The 22,095-nt window shown below is 51.8% G+C and overlaps 1 protein-coding gene across 2 annotated transcripts in view; it reads left to right on the top strand.

The window, feature by feature from the left end:
- ADGRD1 (adhesion G protein-coupled receptor D1) overlaps positions 1 to 22,095 on the top strand; it is a 1,635,406-nt gene that overhangs the window by 1,606,821 nt on the left and 6,490 nt on the right. For both annotated transcript variants that reach the window (XM_069620079.1, XM_069620080.1), the window contains 3 exons: positions 14,390 to 14,516; positions 17,718 to 17,759; positions 21,747 to 21,839. In XM_069620079.1, coding sequence (XP_069476180.1) covers positions 14,390 to 14,516; positions 17,718 to 17,759; positions 21,747 to 21,839 — 262 coding nt within the window. The remainder of the gene's footprint in view (positions 1 to 14,389; positions 14,517 to 17,717; positions 17,760 to 21,746; positions 21,840 to 22,095) is intronic.

Genomic DNA, 22,095 nt, shown 5'->3' with positions numbered 1-22,095 from the left:
ATATTGATAGATAGATTGGCATATGATATGCCAGGTACAACTAGATCATTATATTGCCATACGAGAGAACCCCGACTTCTTGTAACATCAATGTTTTTAGTGAAAAGAGCTTTCTTCGTGCAGGTTGCAGCCTGCGCACCGCAGCCCTTCTGCTGACACAGAAACTGGGAGCTATTTCAGTTGGCGGGCGTCCGTGCATTTAAGGAACGCTTGGCGCTGTACAGTGCCTTGCAGTGCCAGGTGCCCTGGCAAAGATGCTGGTATGCCAGCCGCTTGGGCACACACTCTGCCAGCCTCCCCCTTGGCTCAGAGTGAGGCAGGTTTCTGCAAAGAAAGACTTTCTGTGTGTGCGTGTTTTGGGCAGGAGTCGTTCCAGTGGGAGGCAGAGGTCGCTGAAAACAAAATCTCAATTATTCTCATTAAGTGCTCAGCCTGGCATTGGCAGCGGGTGGGGGAGGGGTTTATTTATGTCCCCAGCGTGAAATGATGGCCCCTGCAGTGCTCCGTTTCAAAAGCGCTGCCAGGCACGGCGGCATAACGCGGCATCGCCCATTTATATCATGTACACGACACGCACCACCGGAGCGACCATTAATGCCGCTCAGAAGGATGAAAGGAGGAGTTAGTGCTGTCTGGCATCCAAGCTGCCAGCTGCACCGAGTACTCAACCCACTGGGCTTTCCAGCGTAGTTCATAAACCTTCATTTTCATAATGTGTTTGAAGTATTTGGGAAAGCTAATATCTAGCTCCAAAGATCGTAGCAGCGCTTTACTGAGGACTTCTACAAGGCGCTGTACGTAGGACACTGCGATGTGTGTGTGGGGGGAAAGGGGGGGGGCTGGATTGGACCAGGTTACAGAAAGCAGGACTTGTTTGACAGGAGGAGGGCGGATACATGTGGGACAATGCTGAACAGCCCACGGCATGGAGTTATTTGTCTTGAAATTGTGTGTTTCGCGTGCACCCCATAGAGTGTCACGCGCCATTCATTATACCATTCATTACAGCAATGAAAGCACATTGAGGCACTACAAATGGGGAAAGAGCGCTATATAAAAAAACAAATACATACACTACAACACACTAAATCTGACAATGTTGCAAAGCTGCTGCGTTCGGATGGGGGTTCTAGGGGTAGGACATGTGCTTATCTGTTCAGGCCCAGGAGTGCTCCCCAAACAAGCCCCGTGGCATCCAGTACCTCTCTGGAAAGAGTCTTTGGAACCGGTAGTCTTCAAACAACCAGTGATAGGTTAGGTATACACTGTTCCTGGAAGAGAACTGCGCCCAAAGTGTCACAGGTTAGGATTTCATGGAGGGTGGTGGGCAACACGTTTTTCGGGGTACTACTGGGCGGCACGCGGGACAGTTGCTTGTACGTGTTTATAGTTTCTGCACCGGGAGGTAAAGAAACTTGACCAAGATCACACGATGTTTAGTAATCGGCCGAAGCCAAGATTAGAACCCAGCTGGCCAGTCTCCAGATAAACCACAGCTATTGTGTAAGTGTGAGGATGTTTAATTATGTGTCCCAGAACAACAGATTCAGAGTAGGAGAGGCCTGCAGACATAGCATGGGTATTTCGGACAACCAAGGTGTCCTAGAATCCAATGGGTGGGGTTGAGGTATAGTCAGTTATACTCCTAGGGATAAACATGCCATATGCCCTGGACTTTCTGTGATGATCCTGGCACGTGATGGGCTCTGTCTCAGCCCTGCCAGCCTTTCTGCAGGCATTTCACCATAGGCCTGATTCTGGCCCAGCCCTGCCGGTCTTTCATGGTATCGGACTGCGGGGAACTTTTCTGGTACTTCTGGTGCTTCTAGAGGCCAGTCCAATGTGACAAACAAACACAGGCAGAGAAGAGCAAAGACACACTGGGCTCGATTCGGTCATTAATGAGCAGCCCAGGGCCTGGTCTTTTAATAAATGGCATATGTGTGCTTCTCTGCAAAGCGAACATTAATTAAACCGAACCACACTTTAAAATGATTGAAATCTGCTGGGAAAGGGCGGCTGAACATATGCGGCATCGTTGAAGCCACACGCTTCTCGAGAAACATGTAAACCCTGCTCTTCTTTTAATTTTTTGGGAGGATTTCATTATATCGCTGGCGCAAAGGACCAGATTCGCTGTTTGAGATGCTCAAAATAATTGGTGTTTTTTAAATAAATGTATGTGTGCAGAATAGCTGCTCGTGGTGGACGCTGAATGGTGCCTGTAGGATTTACTGCAGTATTCCAGCTGTGGGGGGGAGGCTGTCTGGGTGCTGAACGGTGCCCGTAGGATTTACTGCAGAATTCCAGCTGTGGGGGAGCTGTCCAGGTGCTGAACGGTGCCCGTAGGATTTACTGCAGAATTCCAGCTGTGGGAGAGTTGTCCAGGTGCTGAAAGGTGCCCGTAGGATTTACTGCAGAATTCCAGCTGTGGGGGAGCTGTCCAGGTGCTGAACGGTGCCTGTAGGATTTACTGCAGAATTCAGCTGCTGGGGAGCTGTCCAGGTGCGGAACGGCGCCCGTATGATTTACTGAAGAATTCCAGCTGTGGGGGAGCTGTCCAGGTGCTGAACGGTGCCTGTAGGATTTACTGCAGAATTCAGCTGCTGGGGAGCTGTCCAGGTGCTGTACGGTGCCCGTAGGATTTACTGCAGAATTCCAGCTGTGGGGGAGCTGTCCAGGTGCTGAACGGTGCCCGTAGGATTTCCTGCAGAATTCCAGCTGTGGGGGAGCTGTCCAGGTGCTGAACGGTGCCCGTAGGATTTCCTGCAGAATTCCAGCTATGGGGGAGCTGTCCAGGTGCTGAACGGTGCCCAGAGGATTTACTGCAGAATTCAACTGTGGGGGAGTGTCCAAGTGCTGAACGGTGCCCCTAGGATTTCCTGCAGAATTCCAGCTGTGGGGGAGCTGTCCAGGTGCTGAACTGTGCCCAGAGGATTTACTGCAGAATTCAGCTGTGGGGGAGCTGTCCAGGTGCTGAACTGTGCCCAGAGGATTTACTGCAGAATTCAGCTGTGGGGGAGCTGTCCAGGTGCTGAACGGTGCCCGTAGCATTTCCTGCAGAATTCCAGCTGTGGGGGAGCTGTCCAGGTGCTGAACGGTGCCCAGAGGATTTACTGCAGAATTCAGCTGTGGGGGAGCTGTCCAGGTGCTGAACGGTGCCCGTAGCATTTCCTGCAGAATTCCAGCTGTGGGGGAGCTGTCCAGGTGCTGAACGGTGCCCAGAGGATTTACTGCAGAATTCAGCTGTGGGGGAGCTGTCCAGGTGCTGAACGGTGCCCGTAGGATTTCCTGCAGAATTCCAGCTGTGGGGGAGCTGTCCAGGTGCTGAACGGTGCCCGTAGGATTTCCTGCAGAATTCCAGCTATGGGGGAGCTGTCCAGGTGCTGAACGGTGCCCAGAGGATTTACTGCAGAATTCAACTGTGGGGGAGCTGTCCAAGTGCTGAACGGTGCCCGTAGGATTTCCTGCAGAATTCCAGCTGTGGGGGAGCTGTCCAGGTGCTGAACGGTGCCCAGAGGATTTACTGCAGAATTCAGCTGTGGGGGAGCTGTCCAGGTGCTGAACGGTGCCCGTAGCATTTCCTGCAGAATTCCAGCTGTGGGGGAGCTGTCCAGGTGCTGAACGGTGCCCAGAGGATTTCCTGCAGAATTCCAGCTGTGGGGGAGCTGTCCAGGTGCTGAACGGTGCCCAGAGGATTTACTGCAGAATTCAGCTGTGGGGGAGCTGTCCAGGTGCTGAACGGTGCCCGTAGCATTTCCTGCAGAATTCCAGCTGTGGGGGAGCTGTCCAGGTGCTGAACGGTGCCCAGAGGATTTACTGCAGAATTCAGCTGTGGGGGAGCTGTCCAGGTGCTGAACGGTGCCCGTAGCATTTCCTGCAGAATTCCATCAGGCAGTAAACCCCACTGATTGTAGCAGTATTGGGATGCATTAAGAGTATTTAATCTATTAGCTAAGATTTTAACTATTGGAATCAGACATGTTGCCCGTTTATTATATTAGAATCTTGATATAAGATGTTATGCGAGCGTTTCTGTTTTCTATGAATCATAAAAGTATTCCCGTTTTAAAAACGCATGGAAATAAAAGAAGGGTTTACATATTTCTCGAGAAACTCGTGCTCTCAAAGAAGTCGCACATTGTGTGACATACAACCATGTGCCAAAAACAAAAACACATACATGTTAGATTTACTGTGTGCGTGTCCCACATTCCGGCAGTTGTGCCCGTGCTGGTTGGGCCATGCACATTACGGTGAACGAGTGTGTCTCCAGCTGAGTGACAGGAAATGCGGCTCGGTGTGTGTGGGAGTGGCAGCGCGTGCATCGATTCGGGTGTCGGGGAACCCTCCCTCCACCCCCGCCAACCCACCCCGCCGCCGCAAGGGATATGTCCGCTAGCTGACCTCCCACACAACGCCTGTGTGCTCTTTCCATCCATGCCGCGTGTGTGTGTGTGTGTCCACATGTGTATAATCTGCTGATAACACGTCCGTCAAATACTGCGTGCTGAGCTGTGTTCAATCCGTACATTAAAAGCTAGACCAACCCCCCCTTTACCTATCATTGCAGGACTGACTCAGCTTTTCATCCGTTGAAAACATAGTTGAGCAGCAATCCCTTTGGAAAGTGTATCACAGCTGGGCAAACACTGCATGGAAATTAAGGCCTTAATATGAATATTCTGGAGAGAGACGCCCGTGGCGAAGCTACTCAGCAGAGTCCACACGCAGAGCAGGGTGCAAGGCCACCCGCCCTCCCTCTGCTTGGATCAGGAGAGTCCACACGCAGAACAGGGTGCAAGGCCACCCGCCCACCCTCTGCTTGGATCAGGAGAGTCCACACGCAGAGCAGGGACACGCAGAGCAGGGTGCAAGGCCACCCGCCCTCCCTCTGCTTGGATCAGGAGAGTCCACACGCAGAGCAGGGTGCAAGGCCACCCGCCCACCCTCTGCTTGGATCAGGAGAGTCCACACGCAGAGCAGGGTGCAAGGCCACCCGCCCTCCCTCTGCTTGGATCAGGAGAGTCCACACGCAGAGCAGGGTGCAAGGCCACCCGCCCACCCTCTGCTTGGATCAGGAGAGTCCACACGCAGAGCAGGGTGCAAGGCCACCCGCCCACCCTCTGCTTGGATCAGGAGAGTCCACACGCAGAGCAGGGTGCAAGGCCACCCGCCCTCCCTCTGCTTGGATCAGGAGAGTCCACACGCAGAGCAGGGTGCAAGGCCACCCGCCCACCCTCTGCTTCGATCAGGAGAGTCCACACGCAGAGCAGGGTGCAAGGCCACCCGCCCTCCCTCTGCTTGGATCAGGAGAGTCCACCCGCGCACCCTCTGCTTGGATCAGGAGAGTCCACACGCAGAACATGGACACGCAGAGCAGGGTGCAAGGCCACCCGCCCTCCCTCTGCTTGGATCAGGAGTGTCCACACGCAGAGCAGGGTGCAAGGCCACCAGCCCACCCTCTGCTTGGATCAGGAGAGTCCACACGCAGAGCAGGGTGCAAGGCCACCCGCGCACCCTCTGCTTGGATCAGGAAAGTCCACACGCAGAGCATGGACACGCAGAGCAGGGTGCAAGGCCACCCGCCCTCCCTCTGCTTGGATCAGGAGAGTCCACACGCAGAGCAGGGTGCAAGGCCACCCGCCCACCCTCTGCTTGGATCAGGAGAGTCCACACGCAGAGCAGGGTGCAAGGACACCCGCCCTCCCTCTGCTTGGATCAGGAGAGTCCACCCGCGCACCCTCTGCTTGGATCAGGAGAGTCCACACGCAGAGCATGGACACGCAGAGCAGGGTGCAAGGCCACCCGCCCTCCCTCTGCTTGGATCAGGAGTGTCCACACGCAGAGCATGGACAGGCAGAGCAGGGTGCAAGGCCACCCGCCCTCCCTCTGCTTGGATCAGGAGAGTCCACACGCAGAGCAGGGTGCAAGGCCACTCGCCCACCCTCTAACTTGGATCAGGAGAGACAACACGCAGAGCAGGGACACGCAGAGCAGGGTGCAAAGCCACCCGCCCTCCCTCTGCTTGGATCAGGAGAGTCCACACGCAGAGCAGGGTGCAAGGCCACCCGCGCACCCTCTGCTTGGATCAGGAAAGTCCACACGCAGAGCATGGACAGGCAGAGCAGGGTGCAAGGCCACCCGCCCTCCCTCTGCTTGGATCAGGAGAGTCCACACGCAGAGCAGGGTGCAAGGCCACTCGCCCACCCTCTAACTTGGATCAGGAGAGACAACACGCAGAGCAGGGACACGCAGAGCAGGGTGCAAGGCCACCCGCCCTCCCTCTGCTTGGATCAGGAGAGTCCACACGCAGAGCAGGGTGCAAGGCCACCCGCCCACCCTCTAACTTGGATCAGGAGAGTCCACACGCAGAGCAGGGACACGCAGAGCAGGGTGCAAGGCCACCCGCCCTCCCTCTGCTTGGATCAGGAGAGTCCACACGCAGAGCAGGGTGCAAGGCCACCCGCCCACCCTCTAACTTGGATCAGGAGAGTCCACACGCAGAGCAGGGACACGCAGAGCAGGGTGCAAGGCCACCCGCCCTCCCTCTGCTTGGATCAGGAGAGTCCACACGCAGAGCAGGGTGCAAGGCCACCCGCCCTCCCTCTGCTTGGATCAGGAGAGTCCACACGCAGAGCAGGGTGCAAGGCCACCCGCCCACCCTCTAACTTGGATCAGGAGAGTCCACACGCAGAGCAGGGACACGCAGAGCAGGGTGCAAGGCCACCCGCCCTCCCTCTGCTTGGATCAGGAGAGTCCACACGCAGAGCAGGGTGCAAGGCCACCCGCCCACCCTCTAACTTGGATCAGGAGAGTCCACACGCAGAGCAGGGACACGCAGAGCAGGGTGCAAGGCCACCCGCCCTCCCTCTGCTTGGATCAGGAGAGTCCACACGCAGAGCAGGGTGCAAGGCCACCCGCCCTCCCTCTGCTTGGATCAGGAGAGTCCACACGCAGAGCAGGGTGCAAGGCCATCCACCCACCCTCTGCTTGGATCACAATCCAGCTCCCGTCGCATGGCACCGCAAATGCCCTCCTGACACTCTCTCTATAATGCCCCTGCAGTTCCCCCCTAGCAAAGCTTGCACGAATATGTCGACTATTTAAAAATGCAAAGACTGGCGTCTCCATGCCACTGTGACTGGCTCGGGGGCAGTTATGGTGCTGGCGCAAAATCTGCGCCTCTGCTCTCTTGGCCTCTTACTCGGGCACCGTTGCGTTTTCTGCCATGACTACTACCCCGGTGAAAACTCTGCCCAACGAGGTCTCCAGCTGTACCCCCTCCCAAAGGTGCCACTCTGCAAATCCTCTTTACCATTAGGGACACGATGCCAATGCTGGTATAATGCCCCCTTCCATATCGTCTGCCTTCTCTGCCCAGTCACAGACAAAGGAGGTCCATCGACCAACAAGAAGGCCCTCCCCCCGGCTCTTTGTTCCACTTCCTTTATAGTGTGGTGAGTGCTGTGATGCTTTCTAGCTCGCTTCACGCTACACGACTCCCCTACATACATGCAAAATGACGTCACTCTCTGATGTCCATGACTCTCTAGCTGCCCTTCTTTCTCTTCCACCCCTCCCCCCACGCCAACAGGCCTCATTACGAGGTTGCCGTTCCGGTAGCAACGGTACCGGTATGCTTGCTGGTACCGTTGTTACCAGACCGGCAAACTCCGAGTTGTGCTCACGGGTGCCTTTCATTCAGCCAGTTCCGCCCGGATGGAATGAAAGGCACCCGCGAGCACAGCAAGCCTGTAGCACCGGCACCGTTACCAACGGTGCCCGTGCCTCAGGCAATTCCATTCCCATTGAGCCCTATGGGGCTGAAATGGGAATAGGGATCACCCAATTCGGGCACCCGCAAAAGGGCAATTACCGGGTCTGGCGGGGCTGTAATACCCCAGTATTTGCCCATTCACGGGTGCCAGATTTTCATGCCGGTATGGAGGTATCCTTGCTGGTAAAACCGAAAAGGAATCCTCCAACCTCGTAATGAGTCCAATGTCTTTCTCCCAAGCCTCATTCTTTCCCATGTTACCCAACACAACTGGTGCCCGTGCTCTTGTGAGTCAACCCAACTTGCCCCGAGTTGACCCGTTAGCACTGGCATATCTTACCCGGACCTACCACCACACCTCCATCTTCAGCCCCTCTCTTGAAACAGGCATCATCCCAGCTGTCCCCAAAATAACCCCAGGAATTCACAACCCCATGAAGGCCTATGCTGATCCTGCAGCCCCGCCCATTATTGACCAGTACCTCTTCCTCCCCCACACCTCTCAACATTTCAGTTCTTGAATGTGTAGCCCTCAACTGGACAACCATTTTAAGGTCAACAATCATTGTGACCCTCTACAATCCGACTCCCACAATCACCACTCAATGAAAACGGTACTGAGCCGTGTCTCTAACTTTCTCACCACTCCAAAATCTCAACTATCCTCATCCTTCTCCACCAGTCTGCGGCTTTCAACATGGTTGACCCCTAAAACACGTCTTCCACTTTGTTTCTCGCTTCCTCTTCCAGGGCACTGCACTTGCCTGGATAACCTCCTAGCTCCGCAATCGATCATTGCCGATCTCTTTGAACCCAAATATCTCTGATTCCACCCATCTTCCAGTGGGAGTCACTGAGATCTCAATTCCCATCTTCCAGTGGGAGTCACTGTGATCTCAATTCCCATCTTCCAGTGGGAGTCACTGAGATGTCAATTCCCATCTTCCAGTGGGAGTCACTGAGATCTCAATTCCCATCTTCCAGTGGGAGTCACTGAGATGGGAATCACTGAGATCTCAATTCCCATCTTCCAGTGGGAGTCACTGAGATCTCAATTCCCATCTTCCCTTGGGACTCACTGAGATCTCAATTCCCATCTTCTCGTGGGACTCACTGAGATCTCAATTCATGGTGCACTGCTGGTCACCCTCTCCACCCCTTCTCTTGATATCATTTGTTAGGTTATTTATAACGCGCATAATACCCAGAGGTTTCTGAGCGCGGACCCGGGGATCAAACCTGTGTTGCCCCATGTCGTCTTGCTTCCAAGGTGAGCACGTTGCTCCTGAGCTATCTTGTTAAACACTCCCCCTTCTTTGGAATCCCAATCCGATCACTGGTCAGATCTACACGATCGTCTCCTTCCTTCTGTGATCTGTGACCTCGTGTCTCACATTTCCGTCTCTCAGCTGGGCTGCCCACCCCAGGTGCTGAGGTCCTCTAAGACTGGGGTAACATACCTCCCGCTCTCCTTTCTCCACTCCTCTTTACCACCCCTCCATTTATCTTCCTGTCAACCACTGTCTCCATCCGCCAGCGCCCATGGCCTTGCTGTCCTCTTTCACAGGGATCTTGTACTGCAGTAATGCCTACCCTCTGCTGCAACTGGTGGTGCAAGGGATAACCTCATTAACACCAAAAAGATAAGCCCATGTGTTACCTACCACTCAGCTAAAACTCTCCCCTCAGCCCCTGTACTCACTAACATGGACTAATGCTACAGCTAACACTCTCCCCTCAGCCACTGTACTCAGCCACCTGGACTACTGCTACAGCTAACACTCTCCCCTCAGCCCCTGTACTCAGCCACCTGGACTCCTGCTACAGCTAACACTCACCCCTCAACCCCTGTACTCAGCCAAGGGACTCCTGCTACAGCTTAGTTCCTGGTCTCCCTCTCTTCTCCTTTGCCCAGTCATTAAAATGTTAAACTCTCTCAATTGCCCCCATTCCTCCTCCTACCTCTCTCGCTGCAACGCCAATCTGTTTTCTTTTTCTTGTGTAACATTCTTATTACAAATCTCTCATCTGTTTGCATGACAAATGAAACTTATATCAATCCTGCAATGTTATGTTACGTTGTGTTTATTTATACCGCACACGGCTGCCCTTTGCATGTTCTCCAGGCGCTCACTCGACTCTGTAAGAAAGTGGGGGGGGGTACGTTAGTGAGGGAAGAGGGATACGATAGAGGTTGTGCTCTTCTGTTGGTGCTTGCAGAACCAGGAGAAACTGGCGTCTATGGGTGTCGGCTTTCTGGGTCTGCTTGGATTGTGCAAACTGGGATCATTGTGTCTGGAGGGCCAACATCCGGTGTCTGAGCTTTTTGTTTGTGGCAGTTTGCTCTTTTGGCGGATGTGTGCGTTGTGTTATGTTATGAACACTTGTAGCATGCAGGTTTGCCAGTGGCGTCTTGGAGCGAGGAAGGGTGCGGGAGCAAAGCTTGGAAGAGTAGGGTTTTCAAAGGGCTGTGAAGCCTAGATGGTTTTCACTGCAGCGGGTTCTGTGTTTTGTGTGTGGTAGGTCTGGCCCGTTAGGTCGTGTGGTATGTGGGGGTCTGCTGGAGAGGATCGAGGAGCAGGGGTAGTAAGTGGTTAGTACAGCGTGGTTGTTTTATGGTTAGTTTCAGGATCCGTACTGTCCCTTGGTTGTATTGGGTCTGCAGTGATAATTGTAGGAGGTGCCCGTTTGTATGCTCGTCTCTGTGAGTTCAATTGCCAGGTTTTAAATACAGCAACTCTCTTTAAAATACCTTCACTGCTGTGACTTAGGAAAAGGCTCAAGGCGCACCTGTTTCACTAACCGTGGACGTTTATGCACCTGCTGTCCTGTCGTTTTTGTAACCCGCATCTACATGCCAGAGGGCTGTACCCACTACTATAAATAGACATAAATACAAATTAAAAATATTAAAATTATGACCTCAAGCCAATGAATTATTCTATAAAGTCCCAGAGTCGGAAGCCACACGAACTAGTTGTGTCGTCATCTCCGCTCAAAGGTCTTTTGCACAGTCTTTCCCCCAACCTGACTCCACCTAGGCACCTACTTTCCGAATGCATGCACTGTTCCAAATGTAGTCTCATAAGAAAGCATGCGGTGTTGGAAGGCCTCAGTCAGTTGGCGTTTTGTTTCACAATCTATAGATTCCATGTGACGTATCACCCCCAACTTCAGAAGTTGCCCGTTGGTTGGAGGGAATAGCGGGCACGTCCTGGCCTTCGAAGGGTGTGGCAAAGACGTGGTATAAACATGCCCACATGCATTTATTCTGCTCATCTTTGGTGGCTGCATGGCCTAACACTTCCCCAGCACCCCCGCCACCCCTCGACCTGGCTGACTATATGCTCCCGGGTGCTGTAGTGCATTATTCAGTCTCTCTGCTCCCTAAACCCCCCCTCCCCCCTCCCCAATGCTGCCTCTCGTGCCTGCTTGCCCCCCCTTCCCTGAAATTCCCTTCCCCGACATATACAAATACCAGGACTATCCTTGCTTCCAAACGGCCCTTAAACTTCCTCTCCTCTCCCTTGAGAACAGCAACGGCTCCCGCTCGCCTCATAGAGTCACCGGTTATGTTAAAAAAAGCATTTATACCGCCCCCATCGCCACCGCAGTGGGCACACGGCGCCAAAGCTTGGCCCCTCCTCTCACACTGCATTAATGTAATCATCTGTGTTGTGTACGTAGTACACCGAAGGCGCATGCGCGGCTTGCAAGCCGGCGCATGCGCAGTTAAGAATAAAGGCGGCGCCCGGCAGTTGGAGCCGGAGCGCCGGAACGAGCAGACGCTTCCGTGTCTGTTCCTGCGCGGCGTTGCTGCGCGCAGGCCACATACACCGGAGGGGCCCTCCTGACACAGCGGCCCCCCCGACCATCACACTGGCGACGAGGACGAGCCACGGCCCACTCCCGTGCCCGGCTACAAGGCTATAGTTAAGTCCGCTGCGTCTCACGCTGACGACGCACCGGCGGCCATTTTTTTTTTCTCTTCTTCGATCCGCTCCCCGTCACGCGCGGCGACCGTGGTTGCGGCCCAACAGGGTGCTCGTGCGCCACTCGCCGACGGCGCTAGAAGGAAAAAAAAAAGACAAGCAATTTTTGGAACCCCCACAGTCTTGCTGGTGCAAGGCTGTGGCAAACAAGAAGAAAGAAGGGGATTTGGAACCCCCACAGTCTTGCTGGTGCAAGGCTGTGGCAAACAAGAAGAAAGAAGGGAATTTCGCTCCCACCACTACCACAACCCCGCAGACTACCTGTCCCGCCACCCCGGCACGAGGGACGCCCAGAATCCAGTCGAGTTGTCCGACGCGGGGGACGCTGTGCATCTCGTCGTCGAATCAGCCCTGCCTGTGGCCCTGTCGAGGGAGAACATTGCGGATGACTCAAATTCTGACGAGGCATTCCTGCGAGTGAAAAGGGCGGTTGCGACAGGGGAATGGCGTGACGTCCTCCTGAACAACGCCAGAAGACACCCAGAGACGCAGAGAGACCTGCAACTGTTGTGGAAGGCTCGACACGAGCTCTCGGTGTCCACGGACGGCCTACTACTGCGGGGAGACCAGATCGTGATCCCCAGATCCCTGGTCACAAGAGTCCTCCAGCTAGCCCACACGGGCCATCAAGGCATGGCCAAGATGAAGGCGCGCCTGAGGCTGAAAGTCTGGTTCCCCGACCTAGAACACCGAGTGACCGAGTTCGTAAAGGCATGCATACCTTGCCAAGCTGCGAGTCCGGCAGAAAAGAGCCCACCCATCCAAGCCATGCCACGGAGCGACGTGCCGTGGGGTACCGTCCACGCAGACTTCGGTTCGACCGGCAGAGGCCTACACTTCATAGTGGTGACAGACCAGTGGTCAAGGTACCCCGAGGTGGAGCTCGTAGAATCCACCGCCAGCGATCACACCATCCTGGCCATGGACAAAATTTTCGCCACCCACGGCTTCCCGCTCGAGATCTGCTCTGACAACGGCGCTCCTTTCCAAGGGCAGCGTTTTGCCAGATACTGCGCTGAACGTGGCATCAAACACCGTAAAGTGACCCCACTGTGGCCAAGAGCCAATGGAGAGGTTGAACGGTTCATGCGGACACTTAATAAAATTTTTCGCATCTCCGTCAATGGAGGGGAAGACCTGCGCCATAATCTGATCGAATTCCTCCGTGAGTACAGGTCCACCCCACATCAGTCCACCGGAATCGCGCCCGCCGAAGCCCTATTCAAGCGCATACCAAGAGGGCTGATACCGGAAGCAGGTGAGCGACGTCCGGGGGTGATTGATGACACACAAGTGGCAGCGGACAGGGCAGCGAGGAACGAAAAGGAGACAATGAGGCGGAGGCTGCCGGAAAAAGAGATAGCGGTAGGAGACACCGTCCTGGTCCGAAACAGGAAGCCAGAGGGGAAACTCTCAATGACATATGAGACACACCCGATGGGTGTCACCCACGTCAAGGGATCCATGGTCACAGCGGCGAACGCGCGTGGGACCGTGACCAGAAACGCGTCCTTCTTCAAACGCATAGGACCAGCAACCTCTGGAGAGGAACCGGACCCTGGCCAAAGGCAAGCGGCAGATGCGACACCGGAGGACGTTGACACGCCCGGAGACCCTGCGGAACCAGAGAATGTCGAAATGGGACCGCCCAGGTACCCCCGCAGAGAGGGGCGCCGCCCTCCACAAAGGTTCCAAGACTTTATCATGGACTCAGCGACCTGAGCAACAAAAGTCTGTTAAGTATATAATGTTTGTGCCACGTTGGCCCCATGTTTAATGTTTTGTCGTTTGAGGGGGAAAAGGAGGGATGTTGTGTACGTAGTACACCGAAGGCGCATGCGCGGCTTGCAAGCCGGCGCATGCGCAGTTAAGAATAAAGGCGGCGCCCGGCAGTTGGAGCCGGAGCGCCGGAACGAGCAGACGCTTCCGTGTCTGTTCCTGCGCGGCGTTGCTGCGCGCAGGCCACATACACCGGAGGGGCCCTCCTGACACAGCGGCCCCCCCGACCATCACAATCTGTATAAGTGCGCTTATGTCATTTGTCAGTGCTGTCCCGAATTCATGCCCTCTTGCAATTCCCACCCTTTCTAATTGCCCCCACCCCGCAAAGGGATTACTAAAGACACTTCCGTATTCTGGCGCTCTGCAGCTCTGTTACAGGCCCCCAGCCCCCAAGCCTAAGCACACATTAGAAAAGGAACGTGTTGCAATGTTGAGAAGTGCGAGGAACCTGGCACACAGTGTGAAAACATGAAAGCGATATTTGTTTTTGGGTTGGACGCTTTGTGCTGCTGTGTGCCAAGGCCACGTCTCCAGTCCGGTGTTTCATTGAATGCCAATGTGACAACTATTAGCCGCTGCTTGAGAAGAGGCCAGGGGACTCGCCCTCCTCTCCCCCTCCACCATAAAGGAGTTCATGTTCTTGGCTGGGGGGAGGGAGGGGTGCACCGAACATCTTCTGGAGGCTTGATGTGTCCACTGTGTGAGGAGGTCGGAGGAGGAACACACCTTTATTGTGTCTGGAAACGCATGATGAAGTCGTATGTTCTCTGTTGTTACACAGCAAACACTGCCTGCATTCGTGTTTACACCTTCTGGCCATTGCTCTCCTCTGCAGGTTGACTGCGAAGGCCGTGGCGGTGCTGCTTCCGATTCTGGGGAGTTCCTGGATCTTTGGGGTGCTGGCGGTCAACGAGCGCGCGCTCATTTTCCAGTACCTGTTCGCCATCTTCAACTCTTTGCAGGTGAGTGCAGCGCCCGTGCCGCCTGCTGCCCTGGGCCGTTAGTGCAGGGCCCGGTAAGCGTAACGCACGCCCTGCACGCCCTCTGACACGGTGGCAGTGACGTGCACAGCACAGCCAGGGGCTAAGGCACTGGCTTTGCTGAGAAATGCTGATAGTTGTGTCAATGGTATGGTATGGTATGGGATTAGACAGTGGGCCTCTCAGAAAGCTTACTGGCAGGTTGGGGGTGCCAACGTGTTTGATTTAACCTATGGACAATCCTTCACAACTGTCTGTTCTTGTGGACATCATAAAGGCATGACACGAACTTCTTAAAAGTATCCTTTGCTCACCTTCGGGTAGAGCGGGATGAGCTCAAGGCTTACTCTGTTGTCAACGCTCAGTAGTGCAACGAAAGAAAACTCACTCAAAAAGCAAACCAGAAAAGACTAACATAAAATAATTTGATAAAAATGCGAAAACTATCAGGATGATTAAAAGATAGGCATTTTGGAGAAGAAAGTGTTTTCTGAAAAGATTCCTGCTTGAAAGTAAAAAAAGTAATGCGATTGTTAAAGAGCACGAACACTTCCGAGCGTCCACTAGAGGGCCCCAGAGTACCATATTTCTCAGAACAAGCTAGCGGCGATGGTAAAAGTTAGCGCAGGCCAAACTGCTGTGCTATTCATCTTCTGGTGGTCAGCTCAGAGGCGCGTGTCAAAGTACCTCGGTGGTCTGCTGAGAGTGCACAGGCTCATTAATCCCACGTTCTAGATATGGGGGAGCAAACCCCCTCCTCCAGAGGGGTTGAGCAAGTTCAGCTGACAGGAGTGTCCTCAGGTCACCAGAGCATGCTGGGAAGATCACCGCCAAACAGGGCGCTCCCCAAGGCAGAAGGCCTGGGAAAATGTTATCCATACCAATTGAATAAATGAAAAAAAAAATAACAAAAGTACATACACATATTTAATTCACGCAGTTAAAGGAAATCCAAGACCTTCTTCGGCCTCGGGTGTACATCAATGCACCTCTTGTCGCTACAGACGACATTGCTCAACGCATTGATTCACAAAAGTCACAAAATAGGAATGAAATTCATGAAGGAATGATTAAAGTGGACATTATCCAAAAACAGGCAGCATTATGAGTTCGCTGTGTTTCAGCCAAAAGGCCTTCTTCAAGAGAAAATGTCTGTAAGTGAAAATAAAACTACACTCAAAAGCAATCTGCAGCACTCAGAGACCGCATAATACAGAATGTGGCTTTTACTGTGAACGCCACCCGCAAAGCAAAGATTCCAGAGAGGAACGTGGAAATAAAAGGAAAACACGGGGGATGAAACGACACAGAATGCCAAAACCCACTGTGCTGGACAGTAAAGACAACACTCCTACACTCATAAGTAATCAAGGGAGGTGCGGTGTAAAACAAACAACAAAGACGGAGCACAACGCAAGTGAGCCCCACAGTAGGGTGACCAGACGTCCTGGTTTTGCCGGGACTGTCCTGGTATTTTCATCATGGTCCCGGCATCCCGAGAGTTTTTTTTTGTTTGAAATCCCCATCCCGGGATTTGAGGGATGCATAGCTACCAACCCGGTTTTTGCTGGGAACTGACATACAAATCCGAAATCGAACCGATGCCACTCTCTCGGCTTACTTTTTAGGCCCCATTTATTCCCCCTTCCTCCCTGGCCTCTCTCCTCCAATGAGAGTGCTGTGCCACACACCCCATACTTTGTGTTGGAACAGGCCACCAACATAGAAGTAGGACTGCATTTTTAGTGGAGGCCTCTTTGTGTTTCAGTCCATCTTTTGTGTTTATGTAAGCTAAAACTGTAGTCCTACTTCCATGTCTATCGTCGGTACTGTTTTTTATTTTGGATATCTGGTCACCTACACAAGAGGCAATTTACACAAAGATATGATAAAATAAGAACATAAAAAAGAAAGCAAGCACTGCCCTCTGGACTTAAGAACACTTGGACTGCTAGCATTGGGTGGAACCCCGAGGTCCTCTCCGGAATATGGCAGCCTTTGGAAATTTCCCATGGATCTGCAGAGAAAGCGGTTAATTTCCTTGTAGAGTTCTGAGGTCCTCCTGGCTTGCTTGTGTGTCACATGGAACACCACTGGTAGTGTAGACCGCACAGCGCAGGCGTGACATGGGTGAAAGGTCTAAACACAGTGGTCTCCCATCTCATTCCCATCAACCAACTGAACCACTTTTAAACTGTTCATTTTAATGCATTTTTCTTTATTGGTCATTTTAAAGTGCGTGGTACTGTGGTTCTGTAGCACCCGTTAAATGCTTAGATGCGCTCGTGTGCTTTTCTTACAGCATGGTCATTTCATTTTTTCAATTCTTAATAGTTCTTAATATTAATCTTCCATTTAATGTTTTAAAAAAATAACTTGCTGTTGATTTATATGTTTCTGTTGTGCCTGGAATGTGCCTGGAATGTTCTTTGAGTGACCCGGGTGGTTTTAAACCTTACATTTTATATATATAAATAAAACAGGGCCTGCGGTAGTGGCCTCCCAGTTATGGTTAAGTTGCTCAACCCATATGACTATAAATATATTAATGTGACCTCAAAAGAACAACAAGCAAACACAAACATTCCCCAAACCCGACGACATACGATTAATATATATATATCGTCGGGTTTGGGGAATGTTTGTGTTTGCTTGTTGTTCTTTTGAGGTCACATTAATAGTTAAAGCGAGATATGCTGCCCAGGCACGCTCCTACCATGTCACCGCAGTCCCCACCTCCTGCAATCACGCTTATAGAAGTCTAGCTTTCCTGGGATGTATGACGGCTGCGTCACTGCTGCGTCACTGCTGCGTCACTGCTGCGTCACTGCTGCGTCACTGCTATGTCACTGCTGCGTCACTGCTACGTCACTGCTACGTCACTGCTGCGTCACTGCTGCGTCACTGCTGCGTCACTGCTACATCACTGCTGCGTCACTGCTGCGTCACTGCTACGTCACTGCTGCGTCACTGCTGCGTCACTGCTGCGTCACTGCTATGTCACTGCTGCGTCACTGCTACGTCACTGCTACGTCACTGCTGCGTCACTGCTGCATCACTGCTGCGTCACTGCTACATCACTGCTGCGTCACTGCTGCGTCACTGCTACGTCACTGCTGCGTCACTGCTGCGTCACTGCTGCGTTCCGCTAATGACACCACATGTCTTTCTCTTGTTTTCTAGGGTTTCTTCATCTTCCTCTTTCATTGTCTTTTGAATTCAGAGGTAGGTTTTGCTGCAGAAAGTTTGAAATCTTATTTGGAAAGTGTCTGGGATGGAATAATAAATAGACATGTGTATTTCAGCAGTGCACGCTTCCCATCGCTAAACCTCACTTATGACATCAGTCAACAGCCTCAAAAAGAGCCCACAATCCTTTTACTGGACTCCAACTCCTTGAAAAGACCCCACCTCATTTCAATGGGCTACACCTCCTCAAAAACACCACACCCCTTTCCATGGACCCTACCTCCTGGAAAATCCCACACCTCCTTTCAATGGGCTACATCTCCTTGAAAATACCCTACTTCCATTCATTAGACTGCACCTCGTATGAAAGACCAACCCCCCTTTCACTAGACCACATCTCGTCCAAAAAATCCCTTTTAATTGTGTTTTATGACATTTCCCTTTAGTAAGCAGTGTTATTCAAACACACATCTTTAACATTGCAACAGATCTTCAACTTCACAGTGCCTTGCCTATTCAACCAAAACACCTCCACAAGATCAGACCCCATTTCAATCGACCACACTTACCCTAGGCCATCGCCACAAGACCACACATCCATACACTGGATCACACTCCTCAGCCTATGTCATCTCTACATGACCACATACCCTTACACTCATCCACACTCCCCAGCCTATGCCATTTCTACAAGACGACGTATCCTTACCCTCAACCACACTCATCAGCGTATGCCATTTCCACAAGACTACATTTCCTTACACTCGACCACACTCATCAACGTATGACATCTGTACAAGACCACACATCTTTGCACTCAACCACACTCATCAGTGTATGCCATCTCCACAAGACCACATGTCCTGACACTCGATCCCACTCATCAATGTATGCCATCTCCACAAGACGACGTATCCTTACCCTCAACCACACTCATCAGCGTATGCCATTTCCACAAGACTACATTTCCTTACACTCAACCACACTCATCAACGTATGCCATCTGTACAAGACCACATGTCCTGACACTCGACCACACTCATCAGCGTATGCCACCTCCACAAGACCACATATCCTTACACTCGATCCCACTCATCAATGTATGCCATTTCCACAAGACCACATATCCTTACACTCGACCACACTCATCAGCATATGCCACCTCCACCAGACTACATATCCTTACACTCGACCACACTCATCAGCATATGCCACCTCCACCAGACTACATATCCTTACACTCAACCACACTCATCAGCATATGCCACCTCCACCAGACTACATATCCTTACACTCAACCACACTCATCAGCATATGCCACCTTCACCAGACTACATATCCTTACACTCAACCACACTCATCAGCGTATGCCACCTCCACCAGACTACATATCCTTACACTCAACCACACTCATCAGCGTATGCCACTTCCACCAGACTACATATCCTTACACTCAACCAAACTCATCAGTGCAGGCCATCTCGACAAGACAATATCGCTTTTCACTCAACCACACTCATCAGTGTATGGCATCTCCACAAGACCACATATCCTTACACTTGACCACACTCATCAGCGTATGCCACCTCCACCAGAATACATATCCTTACACTCAACCACACTCATCAGCGTATGCCACCTCCAACAGACTGCATATCCTTACACTCAACCACACTCATCAGCGTTTGCCACCTCCACCAGACTACATATCCTTACACTCAACCACACTCATCAGTGTATGCCACCTCCAACAGACTGCATATCCTTACACTCAACCACACTCATCAGCGTATGCCACCTCCACCAGACTACATATCCTTACACTCAACCACACTCATCAGCGTATGCCACCTCCACCAGACTACATATCCCTACACTCAACCACACTCATCAGTGCAGGCCATCTCGACAAGACAATATATCTTTTCACTCAACCACACTCATCATTGTATGGCATCTCCACAAGACCACATTTCCTTATACTCGACCACACTCATCAGTGTATGCCATCTCTACAAGACCACATATCCTTACCCTCGACCACACTCTTCAGCTACGCCATTTCCACAAGACCACATATCTTTACACTCGACCATACTCATCAATGCATGCCATCTCCACAAGACCGCTTATCCTTACACTCGACCAAACTCATCAGTGCATGTCATTTCCAAAAGATCACATATCCTTGCACTCAACCACACTCATCAGTGCATGCTATCTCGACAAGACCACATATCCTTACACCCAACCACACTCATCAGCGTATGCCATCTCCACAAGACCACATATCCTTACACCCAACCACACTCATCAGCGTATACCATCTCCTCAAGACCACATATCCTTACACTCAACCACACTCATCAGTGCATGCCATCTCAACAAGACCACATATCCTTAACCTCGACCGCACTCATTAGTGTATGCCATCTCCACAAGACCACATATCCTTACACTCAACCACACTCATCAGTGCATGCCATATCGACAAGACCACATATCCTTAACCTCGACTGCACTCATCAGTGTATGCCATCTCGACAAGACCACATATCCTTAACCTCGACCACACTCATCAGTGTATGCCATCTCCACAAGACCACATATCCTTACACTCAACCACACTCATCAGTGCATGCCATCTCGCCAAGACCACATATCCTTAACCTCGACCGCACTCATCAGTGTATGCCATCTCGACAAGACCACATATCCTTAATCTCGACCACACTCATCAGTTTATGCCATCTCCTCTTCAGTGCATGCCATCTCGACAAGACGACATATCTTTTCACTTGACCACACTCATCAGTGTATGCCACCTCCACAAGACTGAACCTCTACCACTAGAGCCAACCACATCCCTTCTCTAGACCACACTTTCTCAGCTAGAGATTACCAACCCCACTGCCCCACAGGCTTCCAATGTACCTCGCTCCATCACAGAACCATTATCCCTCAACACAATAACACCTCTTCTCTTAAATATCACCTCTTTACCAGCACTCCCACTTCTCCATTGGTTTACAGTCTGTACACATGTCAACACATCCTTTCACAGGGCCACATACATTATCCACTACCCTTCACCTGTACAAGACTGCACATTTCTCCACCAGAGCACACTTCCTCTACACAATTACGTATCCTCCACCTCCGCTAAACACACCAATTCCAAAAGACCCTGCCAATTACAATAGAGAGAATGTCCTACAGGAGTCTCTGAAGTCTTGACTAGTCCACACTCAAGGCACTAAAATGTCTCCTCCGCTGTCGACCACCCTCTTCACTAGAGAATACTCATTCCAATATACAGCACTCCTAGAATGTATTATAGCATCCATGTAAGACCACACTCCCTCCATTAGATCACCCCCTTCACTGAATCACCTCCTTCACCGGATCACCTCCTACACTGGATCACCTCTTTCACTGGATCACCCTTTCACTGGATCACCCCCTTCACTGGATCACCTCCTTCACTAGATCACCTCCTTCAGTGGATCCCTCATTCACTGGATCACCACCTTCACTGGATCACCCCCTTCACTAGATCACCTCCTTCACTGGATCACCTCTTTCACTGAATCACCTCCTTCACTGGATCACCTCCTTCACTAGATTACCCACCTCCTTCAGTGGATCACTCCTTCACTGGATCACCTCCTTCTCTGGATCACCTCCTTCACTGAATCACCTCGTTCACTGGATCACCTCCTTCACTGGATCCCTCCTTATTTTCTAGAGCACACTCATTATCATAGACCACACACTATGTGCTACATTATATTCCCACGATCAGACCGAGCTCTCACCAAGACAACACAGACGCCACAAGGTCAACCCATCTCTTCTAGAGCACGGCTTCACGTCTAGTGCAAACCTCTTCCACTTAGCCGCACCCCTGACACTAGGAAACACTCCTGTGGACTGTATGGCCACTCCTAAACAATAGGGACATGATATAATATAACAATGACGACACAGACATGGCTTACTGTTGTATTTTATTTCATAAAGGTGAGAGCTGCCTTCAAGCACAAGACCAAGGTGTGGTCTCTTACCAGCAGTTCCATCCGCAACATCAACGTGAAACCGTTCAATTCAGACGTGGTATGTGTGGGGACTCCTGTCTTTCCTATTGGCTGCATGGTATGCGTGAAGATGAATATACTGTGTTAACGGGTAATCTGCCCACATCACGGTACGCTAAGAGAATGGTTGTACAGATAATGTGTTCTCTTGAGAGCACTGGAAGCTAAAATAATCACCATTCATCCATACATTTAGCCTGATGAGAGAGTGAAGAAAGTATTGCTGGTCAGCTCTCACCGCAGGAGCACAGATGTGGTCAGACGTGTTGCATGAT

Source organism: Ambystoma mexicanum, chromosome 10 (genome assembly GCF_040938575.1).
Source record: "Ambystoma mexicanum isolate Mex_15411 chromosome 10, UKY_AmexF1_1, whole genome shotgun sequence".
NCBI classification, from domain to species: Eukaryota; Metazoa; Chordata; class Amphibia; order Caudata; family Ambystomatidae; genus Ambystoma; species Ambystoma mexicanum.
This window is presented reverse-complemented; position numbering and strand designations above follow the sequence as displayed.